Raw genomic sequence first — 17,808 nt, 5'->3', positions numbered from 1 at the left:
GCGGGCCTGTGTGGCCACAGGACAGGAGGGATGCTAAGTTCAGGCCCTCCGGGCTGGTCACATCTTGGTCAGGCGCAGCACGTTGAGCCGCACAGGTAGGAAGGTGGCACTGGCTGCGTAGGCAATCTCCCGCAGGACGCCCTCCCACTTCTTCTCATCCTCATTATATCTGGGGGTGGGAGGGATTGGGGACAGGAGCACAGAGCTTGATCAGCCAAGTGCAGAGTGGGCCCCGGCAGGGAGGGGTGGCTGGGTATGCTAGGCCCACCCCTGGGGACTGTCCCTCCGGCCCCAGGCCCATCTCCAGGAAGGTCTGGTCCTGGAGAATTCTCATGCCCTGGGAAAGGGGGCTGCCACAAGGCCCACCCTTAAAGAACAGCCACCCCACATTCCAGGAAGGGTCACCTCTTAAGGAATGCCACACTCCTCCAGGAAGGCCTGCATCTCCATGGCCCCTCCTCTGGACAATTCTGTATTCAGCACTCCAGAGGCCCCGGTCCCCAAGTTCCACCCACCCCCATGCCGGCAGCAGGTGCTCCAGGCACGGAAACCTCTTCCCTCCACCCCCAGGAAGGGTCAGATGGAAAGTGATGGTTCTGAGAAGCTGGGGTCCCAGCTTCTTCTCAATCCTGGAGCCAGTTCTCCAGGATGGAGCAGGGAAGAAAAGCTTGGCTGCCTCTTCAGGGCCCCCTCTACTCCCTGGGGCCTGTTTCTGTGGGTCTCTGCCCTAAGCTTGGGGTCAGCTCCTGACTGAGACACGGCTGATGCTCCACAGTGGGACTTGGTACCCTGTGAGTCAACCCAGACTTTGCCAGCCACACAGAGAGACTGACTCTTGGAGTACCTGATTCCAGGGGCTGAGCAGGGTGTGTCTGCTGCCCCTTCCCCATGGGACTCCCTGGAAGAGGAATCGCCCCACTCCCAAATGAGCTTGCCAGTCCCGCTGTGGGGCATCAGCCTTGCTCAGGCTTCCCCTCACCTCCCTGGGCCAGGCTCACCTCCAGATGTCATTGAGCTCTGTAGGGACCAGCTCTCCAGACTCGGTCTCCAGTGTGGCAAAGCCACCGATGGCATAAAGGGTGCCCGCCAGGCTGACCAGGCTGAGTGAGCTGCGTTCCTGTGGGAAGGCTTCAAAGGGTGCCCACCTGGTGGGGAGAAGGGGGCATGAAGAGGCGCATCACCCAGGGGCCTCAGGAGCCCCAGCGCCCATAGCTTCAGCTGCACCTCTTTGAAACCTGAATCCCAGACACCCATGCTCCCAGCACAACCTCTTGTGTCCTGACCCTCCCAGGACTTCCCGCCGGTCTTCCCCTTTCTCCTGCCCCTGCCACTTCCCTTCATGGACCCCTGGTCATTGCATCCAGCCTGTCCCGTGAAATCCACCACAGATCTCCCCATTGTCCCTCCTTTGCTCCTGAAATAATTCTTGCTTGCTCGCTACCTCAGCGGCCACTGAGCAGTCCTCTCCTGGTGCTCCTGCCCCATCCTTCTTCTCCTTTCACTGCCCAGTTATTCTCAGGGTGTCTTCACTCCCCTCCTCTGGCCCTGAAGTTGGGCCTTCATCCCTACCCTCCAAAACAGCACTCAGGTCCCCAGCCACCACAGAGCATAAAATCCAGGCACAGCACGCATCTCTGCTGATGTGCCTTTCTCACCTCCCCCCTGCCTACCCTCTCCTGTCCTCAGGCTCCTTCCTGGATGATGTATCTACCCTCACCATCCCTTGGGGTTCGGGCCTCGGTTTCTCCCTCTTACACTCTCTCTCCCGAGGGAGCTCGTCCCCTCCATTTTCTGTTGACCCCTGCTCAGCGTTCTCCCTGCCCTGGTGGGCTCCTCCTGGGTGCCCCCAGTTCCCTCAAATACACAGGTCCTAAGTGGACCCTCACGTTTCTGATCTAATGCCAACTGTTCTCCAATAAATGGCCTCCCACCCTGCCTCAAGGGCGTCCACTTCTCCCTCTTATCCCCAACATCCAATCAGTCTCTAAATTCTATTTCTTCTGTCTCCTAAACTCTAGCTGCTCAAGGTGTGGCTCGTAGACCAGAAGGCATCAGCATCACCTGGGGGCGGAGGGGGAATTATTACAAAGACACACTCAGGCCCTTCCCCAGGCCTGAGAATTAGAATCTGCATTCTAACATGATCCCTGGGAGATTCGTGTGTGCATTACAGTGGGAGATGCCCTAGCCTACGTCTTTCTCCAGTGCATCCCCTCTGCCCCATTTCTGCTGTGCCCTCATCTCCAGGCCACCACCCTCCCTTGCTATACAGCTGCACCCCTGCCTCCTGGGAAATCTTTCGTCTGTTCTCCACATCAGCTGTCATCTAATAAAACACAGATGTGAGCCTAAAACCCATCACAGGCGTTTCACCGCCCTCAGGATAAAGTCCCGCAGCCCTGCTCGCCACCTCTCCAGCCCACCCACCATACCTGAGCCAAGGCCCAACTTGGCACCAACTTCCCTCTGCCTGGGGCATCCTTCTCCCACCATCCCTTTCGTGGGCTAAGTCCAAATGGACTTCCAACTCAGTTTTCTCCCGACCTCCCAGGACCAGGCAGCATCTGTTTTGGTCACCGTTGTATCCCTGGCACCAGGCCACTGCCTGGTATGAGTCTCTGAATGAGGAACCTGGCACCTCCCACCCCACTCCTGGGAGCTCTCTCCTGCAGAGCAAGCTGGCCATACCCCTTGCCCCACCTCGTGGGGGAAGCCCGCCTCATTGCTGATTAGGGGAGAGAGGCTATGTCTGTGCTGACGTCCAAGCTCAACAGCAGACGCTCGGGGCAGCAACTATGGGTCCTGCCAGGACAGACACGGAGAGGGCCAACAGGCCCAAAGCCACACAGCCAGGCAGTTACAGTGGGGCCCTTGGTCCCTGGCTGCCCAGCCGAAGGGGTCAGGAAACAGTCCTACTTGTTGTCCGCGATGCTGTATACTTCCGCTGAACTGGTCAGCCCCGTGTCTGTGACCCCAGCGGCTACAAAAATGCGGCCGTCGTGGACGGTGGCCCCGAAGAGGGAGCGGGCAGTCTGCATGGGTGCCAGCTCCTTCCACTCGAACTTCTTAGGGTCATAGACACACATCTTCTTCAGGCACTTCCTGGAAGGTGGGGGACACTGAGTGAGGGGGGAGGAGCCTGAGCACAGCGCCCCTCCTCGGCTTCGGGAGCACAGCGCCCCTCCTCGGCTTCGGTCCCTGCAGCCCGCACCAGCCCTGGAGAGCCTGGGGAGGCTGTGCTCCCGCTCTAACCTACAAACCCGCTCGTGCGCTCGCTCCAGGCCCCAGCCTCACCTGTCACTGCCCTTGCCGCCAATGACGTAGACCAGGTCCATATGGGAGAGCACCGCGTGGCCGTACACAGCGTAGGGCAGCGGGTCCGATTCGCCCCATTTGAACGACCTGAAGGGGACGGGAGGAGGGCGAGCGCCGGGGTCAGGCGTGCGCTGGGTCCGCGTCTCTGCAGTCGCCCGCCCACCCGACACACATTCGGAGCGCACCCCGTGCGCTACCGGCACCCCCCGGTCCCTCTCGCACCCCCCTACCGACCGCCCCGCCTCCGCCCTCCCGCAGCCCCGGCTCTAGCTCGAGCCCCCGCCGCCGGGCCCCTCAGCGCCGCCCCGCCCCGCCCCCGGCCCGCGCTCACAGCCGATCGTAGCACATGACCGAGTCTAGGCTGCGCTCGCCGTCCTTGAGCTCCCGGCCGCCGACCACGTAGATGGAGTTGAGAGCCTCTCCCAGGCCGAAGAGGCAGCGCGGCGAGGGCAGCGGTGGCATTCCCAGCCACTCGGAATCCAGGTGGTCAAACTGCGGGGCCGGACGTCCAGTCAGCCACCGGCCCCCACGTCCCCGGCCCCGCTCCACCCCGCCCAGCCACCCCGGGCCTCCAGGTGGGGCCAGAGCAGCCTGGAGGTCATCCCTGGAGACAGTGCCCTCTCTTCCTACCAGGCGAAGAACAACTGAGGCCTCCGGAGGTTAGACGCCCGGAAACCACCATTACAGCGCCAGGATGGGGCACCCCACGGGAAGTCCTGTCCCTTCCCCAGTACAACTCTGCAAGTGAGGCCTGCCTGCCCTGTTTTCCACCACATCCCACTGTACAGGAAACCTCCAAATACAGCTCTGCCACTCATCTCTTAAGATCTACAGTGTAAATCTGTGGCCCCGACCACCTCCACAGTCTTACACAGTGGTATCAGAGGCTCATCTATCTGGAAAGTTTCTGAAGGCTGAGCGGTGTGAGGATGAACGCTTTATCACCATCAAGTAACCTTCAAACAACCTTATCAAGCAGGCAAAATAATATCCCCATTTACAAACAGAGGCCCGGAGAAAATAAACAATGTGCCCGCCATATGCCTTGGCTGGTAACTGGTGGAGCCGTCCCCGGTCCCCCCACCCTGCCCCCAGTTTAACCCTGGCACCGTGTTGCCCCTCACCCTTCTCACACCTGGTCAGGCTTCGCTGAGCACACCACTGGCTAGGTTCATTCCAGTCTCTGTCCCTTGCTTACCATTCCCCAGGCAGAAACACCCTAACTTCCCCTTCACGCGTCCGAATTCCCCCCCAAATAGCAAGACTCAAACCTACACGGCCAGTCATCAGGAAACCGTCATCTCTGCCCTCTGAGATCCCACACTGCACTACCACTTGGACTGGACACCCCACTCTGTTGGCCCTTTGCGGGCCTCAATTTTCTCATCTGTACAGTGAAAAGACTAGGCAGGAAAGCCCCTTTGTTTGGGACACTCTGTTCTCTACTCCAGTCCTGGCTTCATGCAAAGGCCCTGGCTCCAGACCCCTACACTGACCTTGCTCCCCCTTCTCACTGTGTCTGACCTCAACTCCTGGGCAGAGATAGAGCCTCCAACATATCAGACCCTCCTGGGGCCAACATCCCCCTGAAACTGAGACATCGGAGTTATGTAACTAATTGTCAATTGCCTATAACTGTCTTCAACCTTCAGGCAAGTGGCTCAGTCAACCCCCCCCCCCCTCCCGCCCCCGGGGTGCTTCTCATCCTAGACCCAATGGCCACTCCCAACAAGTAGACACAAGCCTCTCCTGGGCCCCAAGTCTTTCCCCTCTCCATTCCCAGAACCCAGAGCTGGCTGCCCCTCCCAGGGCTGGGCAGGCACCTGCAAGAAGTAAGCACTCATGGGGTCCTCTTTGTTGTCCTCGTTGTAGAAGAGGCCCCCAGCCACAAAGACCTGGTTCTCCTTGGTCACGAGGCTGACGTGGTTCTTAGGGATCTGGGTGGAGAGGGAAGCACAGTAACACTCGTTGGCTGCTGGATCATAGGCCACGGCTCCCTCCTCGCTGATCATGAAGATGAGGTCCTGCAGGAACATGCCAAAGCGCAGAGTGTCATTGAGGATCCCGGGTATGATACGTTCGTCCTCCTCCACCTGCTCCTCCTGTGCCTTGGCTTCGCCTGCGCCCTTGTCAGCAGCCTTGGACCCGGCTGCCTCCTTCCCCGTGTCCTTCTTCTTCTTGCGCAGCACAGTGAGGCGGCCCTCGTGTGCGTCCTTCACCATCTGCACCTTGCGCAGCAACTCGGGCTGGGCACGCACAAGAGGGTGGTTCTCCACGCGGCTCTCCAGGAAGGCGCGCGGCAGCAGGCGGCAGCGTACGCTCTCGAAGACGGTGGGCAGCGCACGCTGGCGCTCCGCCTGCGCCTTGGCGTCGCCGCTGCCCGCCCACCGCATCACCGCCTCGAACACCGCCTCCTCCTTCTCCACGTTGAGGCCATCGCTGGAGATGATGGCGATGAGCTCGTCGGCCGAGAGCCCGAGGAAGTCGGCGTCGCGCGCCACGAGTGAGAAGCGCGCGCAGATGAAGTCGCGGGCGGCCACGGCGAGGCGCGCGCAGTCGAGGAGGAGGCCGAGGCGGAAGACGGCCAGGCAGTTGGCGAGGCACAGGCGCTTCTGTAGGAAAGACACGCAGATGGTGAAGATGGACGGGATCTGGAAGCGGTGCGCTGCTGCGAACAAGTCCTGCACGCTCGCCTCGTCCAGCGCGATCTCCGACGTGTACAGGTAGTGCAACACCTGGGCCACCACGTCCGGGGACACCTCCTCCAGGCGCAGCTCGCCGGCCTGCTCGGGCTCGGCCAGGAAGCGCGCCCGGAAGTAGGGGCTGCAGGCGGCCAGCACCAGGCGGTGGCACGGGAACTCGCGCTCCCCTACCCGCACCACACAGTCGAGGAACTTGCCGTGGTCCAGCATGTCCTTGAGCCCGTCCTGCAGGAGCGTCTGCTGGTACAGCCGCTGCTCCTCCGCCTGCTCCAAGCCCAGCGCCATGGTGGGTGGCTTGGGGTGCCGCTGCCTGGTCAGGGGGGCCTCCTTTTTCTATTCCTCTGCTTTCCTTCTGGGCCACTCTCAGTCTACGCAGCTGTCTTCACGGAGCTATATATAGAGGTGGACAAGACCCGGTAAGGCGAGCCGCCTGGCTTCCTGCACATGACGCAGAGGGGACAGCTGGGTGGAGGCCCCCTCCCAGAGCAGCCTTGACTCAGCCCCAGGGGCTCATGGGACGGGGGTGGGGTGTCTGGGCCTAGGAGAGCCTCGCTGCCTCATTTCTAAATGGAGCACACCGAGGCTCCATGGCAGTTAAGGCTGCATTCCTTGGTCAGGCAATACCCCTGAAGGAAGGGGATGACTCAAGCTCTGCCCCTCCGGTCCAGGGAGGAAGAAGCATTGGTATCCCTCTTCCAGGGTCTCCCTTCCTTCATGCCTTCTGGGCTTTTCTGTCTGGGTGCTTCCATCTTCTTCCCTGGAGTATATCTCACCCCAGCCACCCCTGGATTCAGTGTGCTTGGGTTTCCTGCTCAATGAACTTGGGAATGGCATTCACTCACTGGGGACCTTGGTGCCCTATCTTTAAAATGGGAGGACCTTTCCCCCTTTCTGCTCCAGATCTGAGACCCTCCTTAGACTGTGCAAGGAAGCAAGAAGGTCACCATCTTTCTGAAAGGCCTGTACAGGTCACATGGCTCTGTTGAGCCTCAGTCTCCCTTTCTACACAATGAGGCGTTGGAGGAGTTCGATTCTAAGGGCCACAATTACAGTTCTGCTGAGGCTCAGAAGCACTGAGGTTCTGTGTTCCTGGGAGTACACTATCACAGGGTTTTAACACTGTAAGGCATCAGACACGCTAGAAAATTAATTTCCTAGGATTCAACTATTCTAGGTATATAAACTCCCAGGGTTTTAGCATTCTAGAGGAGTGACACTGTGGATTCTAGTGTTCAAAACGTTAATACTCTTAAGAGTTTAATGTTCCAAGACAGCTGTCTATGCTCACTGTCTTTGGTCCATACTAAGCTTGACCTGAGCCTACGTGGCCTTGGGGCTCTTGTACCCTGTCTACCATTTAGGGGGTCAGAGTAGAGGCCAAGGATAGCCAGTCTTTATGCCCAGCCTTCTCTGACCTCCTTACCAACCTCCCCACCACCACACACACACACACACACACACACACACACACATCAGCCTCAGCCACCAAGATAAACTTGCTCCCAAAGTGCCAGAGGCTGCAGCTGTGGGTTAAATTTAGCCCCCAGGACACTGGTGTGAACTGTTATGGGGCATTCTCCCATCATTCCTCTGAGTCACTTGTTTATAACCTCAGGCTTGAGGGGCAGAGGGATTGGAGAGGGGACCTCAGGATAGGCCAGGGCTGAGTCACCTCCCATTTGGCGATCTCAGAGATGTCACCTCCTGTCCCTCCTGAGCAGCGCATTCAACGACCGTTTGCTCACCCCACCGGCAGGTCTTAGAGAGGCACAGCAGCCGGGCACGTCCTGGAGGTGGTCCTGTCCATCTTGCAGAAAGGGCAAAGTCTCACCCCAGGGCTCCCAGTGCGGTCCTGGGCTGCAGGGCATTTCCAACAAGCACCATCAGTGAAGAGACCAGGCTCTGCAAGGCTGAGCAACTTGGCCAAGTTGCTCCGCTGGCAAGTGGCCAGGCCAGGGCTCAAGGCAGATCTGCCCACCTCCAAAGGCTGTGGGAATCCCTCCCCACCAAACTGCCTCCCGCCAATTAACAACAACAACAACAACAAATTAGTGGTAGCTTCATTTTTCAAAGACCAGGACAGAAAGTACATACCAAACAATTAACTTATGTTTATCATATGACTCAATGACGTATTTTTAGATTATGATGAATCCCATAGTGCTCACTGCCTACCAGGCATTCCGCTAGCATATTTATATGTGGCTCATTCATTCATCGAGAACCCACTGTGCACTCTTCTCAGTGTTGAGGATTCAACAGTGAACACATCAGGCAGGAATTCCTGTCTTTATGGAGCTTATGTGCAGCCAAAGTGGGCGGTTGGGGGGAGACAGTAACAAGCAGTTATACAGAATATCAGATGATAACTGCTAAGTGACAAGTAGCAGAGAAGAGGTCATGGGAAGGGACAGGTGGCGGTGGTAATAATTTTAGTAGATAAGTCAGGGTCGACTCACTGAGAGGACTCCATTTGAGCACGTTCAAGCCATGGGATAGGAGGATTCCAGGCAGGGGTAATAGCTTGAGCAAAGGCCCTGAGGCAGGAGCACACCTGCCATGTTCCAGGAACAGGGAGGAAGCCAGTGAGGCTGAAGCAATGAATGAGGAGGTGAGTAGGAGGAGATAAGGGCAGAGGAGTAAGGTGGGGGCGTCAAGTAGGGCCATGTGGGCCAGTGTTCAGACTTTGGTTTTTCTCTTTGGTGAAATGGGAAGCCACTGTTTTGTTTTGTTTTGTTTTGTTTTTTTAAAGAGGACTTTTTTTTTTTTTAATTTTTTTTTTTTTCTCAACGTTTATTTATTTTTGGGACAGAGAGAGACAGAGCATGAACGGGGGAGGGGCAGAGAGAGAGGGAAACACAGAATCGGAAACAGGCTCCAGGCTCTGAGCCATCAGCCCAGAGCCTGACGCGGGGCTCGAACTCCCGGACCGCGAGATCGTGACCTGGCTGAAGTCGGATGCTTAACCGACTGCGCCACCCAGGCGCCCCTAAAGAGGACTTTTTAAAAAAAGTTTATTTATTTTTGAGAGAGAGACACACAGAGAGAGGGAGAGAGAGAGAATCCTAAGCAAGCTCCACACTGTCCACGAAGAGCCAATGCGGGGCTCGAACTAACCGCGAGATCACGACCTGAGCCAAAGTTGGGTGCTTAACCGACTAAGGCACCCAGGCGCCCCTATTTCTTAATGATAATTGTGGGAAATGCAAACTTACTCACAAGTGAAGAGTCTCCCATGCCAGTCTCCCATGTCCCCATCTCCCCACTTCAGCAACTATTGAGTCACCGACTTGTGGCCAATCCCATTTCATCTGCCCCAGCCACTCTGCGAGTCACTCAGGGAGAAGTCCGGGGATTGGACGCGAGTACAGGACAGAGTGGGACAAAGCACATGGCTTTCAGCTGAATCAGGGAGGATGTCATCTCACTTCATCCTTTGACTTTTTACTCATTTAGTCTTACCCCAAATTATGAGGTAGGAATTACCCGTCCCCCCCCCTTATAGAAGCTGAAATTTAAATGGCCAGCAAACAGGGATCAGTCTTATCATGTTTTTTTTTTTATGCTTATTTATTTTTGAGAGAGAGAGAGAGAATGCAAGTGGGGGAGGGGGCAGAGAGAGAGGACAGAGAATCATCAAGCAGGCTCTGTGCTGACATCAGAGAGCCCGATGTGGGACTTGAACTCACAAACCATGAGATATGACCTGAGCCAAAGTTGGATGCTGAACCGACTGAGCCACCCAGGGCCCCCCCCCCCTCATGTTTTGTTTTGTTTTTTTAATGGCTTTGTTGAGGCATAAGTGACATACAATGAACTGCACATATTTAAAGTGTACAATTTGAGAAGTTTTTTTTGTTTATTTTTGAGAGAGAGGGAGAGGGAGCCTGAGTGGGGGAGGGGCTGAGAGAGAGGGGAACAGAGAATCTAAAACAGGCTCAGCGCTGACAGCAATGAGCTTGAAGTGGGGCTCGAGCCCACGAACCGTGAGATCATGACCTGAGCCAAAGTCAGATGCGCAAAAGACTGAGCCAACAATTGGTAAGTTTTGATGTGCATATAGATACATCCACAAAACCAGCAGCCCAATCAAGTTAGAGAACAGATCTCCGTGTCCTTGTGCCCTTCTTTAATCCCTCCCTCATCTCTCCTTACAACACCCCCAGCCTGACAGTCACAGATCTGCTGTCACTATCATTCCTTTGCAGTTTCTAAAGTTTTATGGAAGCAGAATTATGTAGTATATCCTCTCTCTCTCTCTCTTCTGACTTCTTTTACTCAGACAACTATTTTGGACTTCATCCAGTTTGTCTACTCATGTCCTGCCTTCATTAGGAATCTTAGCACATCGCAAGGGTTATTTAAGAAAAATGCCAAGTGAAAATTCTTTTTTTTTTTTTTTTTTTTGGCCAAGTGACAATTCTTGAGAAAACGTACACTCATTTCACCAAGGTCAGAGAACAAACCCGTTGCAAATGTGCCAAGAAACCAAACAATGCCCGCCAGCCTCATCGTATGAGCAGGCCTCACCCAGATGTAGACTTGGGGCTGTACCTCGGCCGCCGAGTATTTGCTGGAATAGTCGTGCTGTATGACAAGGTACTTGTCACGCTCAGTAGTCTCCTCCCATCTCCTAAATGGTCTTTCTATGCGTGGGACAGTCACACATCTATAGTCCTTCCCCAAGGTAGAAGCCAGCACTTATTTTCTCAGCCTCACTGACCAGAAGGAAAAAAAAAAAAGATACCAGTAACTACGGGACCTCAAGGAGACAGTGGACAGTGAGGCCCTCCAGTTCACCAGTCCTTTCACACGTGCTGACTGCCATTGGGTTTTTTGGTGCTCCACTTTTTAAAAATTATTGAGAGGCGCCTGGGTGGCTCACTCGGTTGGGCATCCAACTCTTAATTTTGGCTCAGGTTGTGATCTCACGGTTCGTGGGTTCAAGACCTGTACTGGGCTCTTTGCTGACAGCACGGAGCCTGCTCGGGATCCTCTCCCTCAACCTCTCTCTGCCCCTCCCGAGCATGCTCTCTGCTGCGTGCTTTTTCTCTCTCCCCCCTCTCTCTCTCAACATAAATAAATAAACGTTAAAAAAAAAAAGCTTACAAAAACCCACAGTGCCATTATTACACTAATTTTGTAATTATTGAAAAGATGACTTCTGGCTTAGACAATGTGGGACTCCTTTCTCCCTGCTCTTCCCCGTTAAGTACAATGATAAACCATGGAAATATGCAAGAGGCGATTAGAGAGTAACTCTGAAAAGTGAGAGAAGGATGATATACTCCCACCCAACAGAGGATGACCCGGGTAGGCTTACTCCCCTCGCAAATTGCACAGGAGTCCCACTGACACCAGACGAATGCAGCCCCGCCAGCAAGGGGAGTTCACCAGAAGCCCACCAACAACAAGCAGCCGGTGGAGGGCAGTGGAACACTCTCCTTCCACACCTGGCCTGAGACCCACATTCCCTGCCAAGGGACGCCGGGCGACCTGGCCTGGGGAAACTCGTTCTGCTCTCTCTGGCAGCAGCAGCAGGAACAGGTGGGAACCCCAGCAGCACCAGATAAACCAAGCTGGTGAAAACAACATGGCAACGCCTCTGAAAATTAAATTGTCATTGGAACCGCAGCCCACAGAAGTAGGCCAGCACCCGCATGCCAAACCTAAACAGGGCAACTGCCCGTTACAAAAAAAGAACCAAATAGAACCCAAAGTCTTCTGACACAAAGCCAAAATGTCCAGGATACAATAAAAAAAAAATCACCTGTCATAATAATAACCAGGAAAATCACTACTTGAATGTGGAAAGAATCAACTGATGTCAACACTGAGATTAATCAGACGTTAAAATTATCTGGCAAGGATTTTAAAGCTTTGTGAAATATTTCATTAAAATGCTTCAACAATCAATACAATTCTCTTGAAAATACATTTGAAAAAGAGAAAATCTCAGTAAAGAAATACAAGTTATATAGAAGAGCCAAATGGAAATCATAGACCTGAAAAATACGGAAATAAAATAGATATAAAACAGAAATAAAAACCCGCTGGATGGCCTCAATAGAAGGGAGATGACAGAGGATAAAATCAGTGTGCTTGAGGGTAGATGAGTAGGATTTACCTAATCGGAAGAACAAAAAGAGAGCAGAGCGAAAAAAAAAAATAATAATGTCATCTTGGGCCCATGAGACAATAACAAAAGATCCAACATTTGTATCATGATCGTCCCAGAAAGAGTGGCGAAAGAGAGAGGGTTACTGAAATAGTAACTGAAGTAAGGATGGCTAAAAACGTCCAAAACTTGGTGAAAGACACAAACCTGCAAATTCAAAAAACCGAGCAAACCTCAAACAGGGATAAACCCAAAGAAACCCATGCCAAGACACATCATAATTAAACTTCTTAAAACTAAAGACAAAGAAAAAAAAATCTTGAAGGCAGCCAGAAAGAAAAAACACATTACCTATAGGGGACACTAATTCAAAGGAGGGTGGGTTTCTCATCAGATACCATGGGGCCAAAAGAAAGTGTCACATTTTTCAAGAGCTGAAAGGATGGTCAGAGGTAAATTCTATATCCAGTGAAACTATCAGGAACGAAAGGTAAATAACTCCAGGGAATCTACAAAAAAAAAAAAACTTCAGGAGCTAATAAATGAGCTCAGCCATGCTGGAGGATATAAAATCAACACACCCAAATTAATTGCACTTCTGTCTACTGACAATGAACACGTAGAAATAAAATTTAAAACTTAATACTATTTATAATCAGTCCAAAGAAATTGAATATTCTTTTTTTAAGTTAATTCATTTTCAGAAAGAGAGAGAGAGAAAACAAGTGGGGAGGGGCACAGAGAGAGAAAGAGAGACAGAATCCCAAGCAGCCTCTGCACCATCAGTGCAGGGCCCAGTGTGGGGCTCGAACCCATGAACTGTGAGATCATGACCTGAACTGAGATCAAGAGTCAGATGCTTAAATGACTGAGCCACCCAGGTGCCCCAGAAATTGAATATTCTTAACAAAACATGTACAGGATCTATGCTGCAAATTACAAAATGCTGATGAAAGAAATCCTAGAAGACCTACATAAATGGAAAAACATACTATGTTCATAAACTGGAAGGCTCAGCACAGTAAAGATGTCAGTTCTCCCCAAATTGAACTAAAGATTTAATTCAATGCCTATCAAAATCCTAGAAACATTTTTAATGGGCATAGATAAGCTTATTATAAAATGTATATGGTAAGGCACAAGCCCTAGAATAGTTAAAACCATCTGGACAAGGAAGAATAAAGGGGGAGGAATCATTCTACCTGACGTTAAGGCTTCCCGTTGAGCTCTAGTAATCAGGATTGTGTGGCAAAGAGTCAGACACACAGATCAATGGAACACAATAAAGGATCCAGAAATAGATCCAAATGTGCTCAACTGATTTTTGACAAGGGTCAAAAACAAGTCAATGGAGGACAGAGACTTTTCAACAAATGGTTCTGGAACAATCAGACATCCATAGGCCAAGGAAAAAAAAAAAAAAAAGAACTTCAACCTACATCTCATACCTTATACAAAAATGAACTCAAAGTGAACTTAAATGTAAAACATCTAAGATAATCTTGATAAAGAAGAACAAAGTTGGAGGTCTCACACAGTTTTATTCCAAAACTTACTACAAACCTACAGTAATCAAAACCGTGTGGTCCTGGCATAAAGACAGACATATAGACTACTGGAACAGCATAGAAAGCCCAGAAATAAACTCTCACATATATGTCAAATGACTTGTGACAAGAGTACCAAAACCACTCGATGAGGAAAGGACAGTCTTCTCAACAAACAGTGTTCAGAGAACTGGATACCCACATCCAAAAGAATGAAGCTAGACATTTATCTCACACCATATAAAAAATAAACTCAAAATATAAGAGTGAAAACCAGAAAGCTTTTAGAAGAAAAGATGGGGTGAAAGCTTCATGATACCGGAACTGACAATTACTTGGGTATGACACCAAAAGCACAGGCAACAAAAGAAAAAACAGCTTGGACTACATCAAAATTTAAAACTTCTGTATATCAAAGGACTCAACTGACAGAAAAGGCAGCCCCTGGGATAGTAGAAGATATTTGCAAATCATATAAAGGGTTACTGTCTGAAAAATATAAAGAACTCCTAAAGTTCGACAATAACAAAACAAGCTGATTAAAAAATGGCCAAAGCACTTGACATTTTTGCAAAAAGGTGTATAAATGGCCAATAAACACATGAAAAGATGTTCAGCATCACTCATCACTAGGGAAATGTAAACCCAAACCCCAAGATCCCGCCTCACACCCATTAGAATGGCCGCTATGCAAAAACAAGCAAAAAAGCAAACAGGTGTTGGCAAGGATGTGCAGAAATTGGAACTCTGTGTACCACTGGTGGGAATGTAAAATGGTACAGACACTGTGAAAAACAGTATGGCGGTTCATCGAAAACTTAAAAATACAATTACCGGGGCGCCTGGGTGGCGCAGTCGGTTAAGCGTCCAACTTCAGCCAGGTCACGATCTCACGGTCCGTGAGTTTGAGCCCCGCGTCAGGCTCTGGGCTGATGGCTCGGAGCCTGGAGCCTGCTTCCGATTCTGTGTCTCCCTCTCTCTGCCCCTCCCCCGTTCATGCTCTGTCTCTCTCTGTCCCAAAAATAAATAAATGTTGAAAAAAAAAAATTAAAAAAAAAAATACAATTACCATATGATCTAGTAATCCACTTCTGGTTATATACCCAAAGGTATTAAAAACAAGTACACCCATGTTCACTGCAGCATCATTCACAATAGCCAGAAGATGAAAACAACCCCAGTGTCAATCTACAGATGAATGGATACATAAAATGTGGTATATACGTACAATGGGACATTATTCAGGCCTAAAACGGAAGGAAATTCTGACACGCGCTGTAACGTGGATGGAACTTGAGGACAGTATACTAGGTGAAAAAATCCAATCACAAAGAGACAAATACTGTATGATTCCACTGAAATGAGGTACCTAGAATAACCAAATTCATAGAGGCAGAAAGGAGAAAGGTGCTTTCCAGGGCTTGGGGGTAGGCAGGAGGGCATAGGGAGCTGGTGCCTAGTGGGTCACAGAGTTTCAGTTTTATGAGATTGAAAAGAATTCTATCGATGGATGGTGGCGGTATCCTACAACAATGTGGATGTACTTAATGTCACTAACTGTACACTTACAATTGGTTACGATGCTAACTTTTATGTTATGTATATTTTACCACAACTTAAAAAAAAAAAAAAAGAGAGAGAGAGCTTTGTCAGTCTAAGACTGGACTTGGCTCTTTTTTAATTTTTTTTTTTACATTTTTATTTATTTTTGAGAGACAGAGTGTGAGTGGGGGAGGGCCAGAGAGAGAGGGAGACACAGGATCCAAAGCAAGCCCCAGGCTCTGAGCTGTCAGCACAGAGCCCGACACAGGGCTTGAACCCACGAACCGGGAGATCATGACCTGAGCTGAAGTTGGACACCCAACCAACTGAGCCACTCAGGCGCCCCTGGACTTGGCTCTTAAAGAACAAAGTAAGTGAGCATCTTTTTAAAAAATGTGAAACAAAACTATGAAACTTCCAGGGAAAAAAAATAACAGGACAGTAGTTTTGGCATTTGGCTAGGGAAAGAGTTATTAGACTCAACATCAAAAGCATGATCCTTAAAAGGAAAGTTTGACAAATTAATCCTCATCAAAGTACAGAACTTTTGATTTGCAAAAGCCCATGTGAAGAGGATGGAAAGACATGCTACAGACTGGGAGAAAATATTTGCAACATCTAGACACACAAGGAAATCTCAAAACTCGACAGTAAAAACAAAAAACAAAAAACAAAAAAAACCCCAACAATCCAACTGGAAAACAGGCAAAAGACCTAAACCGGTATGTCATCAAAGGTGATGTCAGATGGCAAATCATCTCCTGAAAAGATGTCCAATATAATTACTCATCAGGGAAATCTAAGTTAAAGCTCCATCACTGCGCAGCTATCAGAGTAGCTAAAATAAAAAATAATGACACCACCAAAATGCTGAAGAGGAGGAGAAACCATATCCCTCATACATCGCTGGTGGGAACGTAAAGTGGCATAGCCTCATAGGTAACACTTGGCAGTTTCTCGTGAAATTAAGCCAGCAACTATTATATAACCCAGCAATTGTCCTCTTGGGCATTTATCCCCAAGAAAGTAAAACTTATGTTCCTACAGAAGCGATACGGGAATATTCATGCCAGCTGTATTAGTAATAGCAAAAAAATGAGAAACAGCACTGTTCTCCCTCAATGAATAAATGTAGTACATACAGGGGCATCTGGGTGGCTCAGTCCGTTAAGTGTCCAACCTTAGTTTGGGTCATGATCTTGCTGTTCGTTGGTTCGAGCCCCGTGTAGGGCTCTGAGTTGACAGCTCAGAGCCTGGAGCCTGCTTAGGATTTTGTGTCTCCGTCTCTTTCTTCCCCTACCCCACTCGTGCTCTCTCTCTCTCTCTCTCTCTCTCTCTCTCTCTCTTTCAAAAATAAATAAACATTAAAAACAATTTTTTTTAAATGTAGTACATACAAACCATGGAAAACTACTCAGCAACACAAAAGAGTGAAGTACTGATATACACAGTAACTTGGGTCAATTTCCAGAAGATTAGGCTGAGTGAAAAAAGTCAATCCCAAATGATTACATACCATATACATTAAGGTAACATTTTGAAATGACAAAAATTTTTAAATGGAGAACAGATTGGTGGCTGCCAGTCATTAGGGACAGAGTGGGTGGTGGTGGGGGGGGGTCTGTTTATTTATAAAAGCACAAGAGAGGGAACCCTATGGTGGTGGAATGTTCTGTCTCCATTGTGATGGTGGATACGTGAACATACACATGTGATAAAATTCTATAGAACCAAATATGCACACAAATGAGGACAAGTAAGGTTGGGGAAATCTGGATAAGAGCAGTGGGGTGTCATTTTCAATGCCCTGGTTGTGATATTGTACTAGTTTTGCAAACTAGTATCATTGGGGGAAACTAGGTAAAATGTACAAGTGTTTTCTCTATTATTTCTTAAAGCTGTGTATGAATCTGTAATTATCCCGATAAAAATTTCCACTAAGAAAAAGATCAAAGATTACCCAATATCTAAGGAGAGTCTCATGAGAAACCAATGAAAGGAAGGGAAATTGGAGGAAACAGAGAAAAAACATCAGGACGCAGAAAAAATTCAAACATTGCTAGTAATAATGTCCAAAAAATGCTTACATAATAAAGCGGCAAACACCACAAAAAAAATTCCAGAGAAATTAAGAAGAACTTTTGGAAATTAAGAAGTATAATGGCAAAAATATAATACTTGATAGAAGAGTTGGAAAAGAAATTTGAGGAAATCTCAAATTTGAGGAACAAAAAAGATGAGGTAAGAGAATGAGACAAGCAGCCCAGAAGTCCAATATCTAAATAACAGGAGCTTAAGAACAGAGAAAAACTTGGAGAGAAAATGGTTTAAAGCCATAATTCAGGAAAGTTTCCCAGACTGACAGAGCTCACCGAGTACCCAGCTCAGTGGGTGAGAAAAATTCACACCAAGTACATCATCGGCTTGAAGGTTCACAAGGCTGGAGGTGAAGCAAAGGGCCTGAAGGCTTCAGAGAGGGAGGAAGCACAGCACACACTAGCATTGGGAGTCAAAACGGGATGGGGAAACACTGGCATCTAAAATTCTGAGGGCAAATGAATTCCCACCCAGAGTTCTGTTACCC

The 17,808-nt window shown here is 49.9% G+C and overlaps 1 protein-coding gene across 1 annotated transcript; it reads right to left on the bottom strand.

The window, feature by feature from the left end:
• Positions 1-54: 54 nt before the first annotated feature.
• On the bottom strand, positions 55-6,381 carry KLHL40 (kelch like family member 40). Its single transcript, XM_047876192.1, has 6 exons — positions 5,139-6,381; positions 3,647-3,807; positions 3,295-3,402; positions 2,917-3,102; positions 999-1,145; positions 55-169 (listed from the first exon to the last, which is right to left on the bottom strand). Exons 1-6 carry the CDS (start codon positions 6,300-6,302, stop codon positions 58-60), a joined length of 1,878 nt encoding a protein of 625 aa, XP_047732148.1. The 5' UTR covers positions 6,303-6,381; the 3' UTR covers positions 55-57.
• Between the last annotated feature and the right edge of the window lie 11,427 nt (positions 6,382-17,808).

This window comes from Prionailurus viverrinus, chromosome C2 (genome assembly GCF_022837055.1).
Source record: "Prionailurus viverrinus isolate Anna chromosome C2, UM_Priviv_1.0, whole genome shotgun sequence".
In the NCBI taxonomy this organism is placed as follows: domain Eukaryota; kingdom Metazoa; phylum Chordata; class Mammalia; order Carnivora; family Felidae; genus Prionailurus; species Prionailurus viverrinus.
Note: the sequence above shows the minus strand (reverse complement) of the source record. Positions and strands in the feature narration are given on the sequence as shown.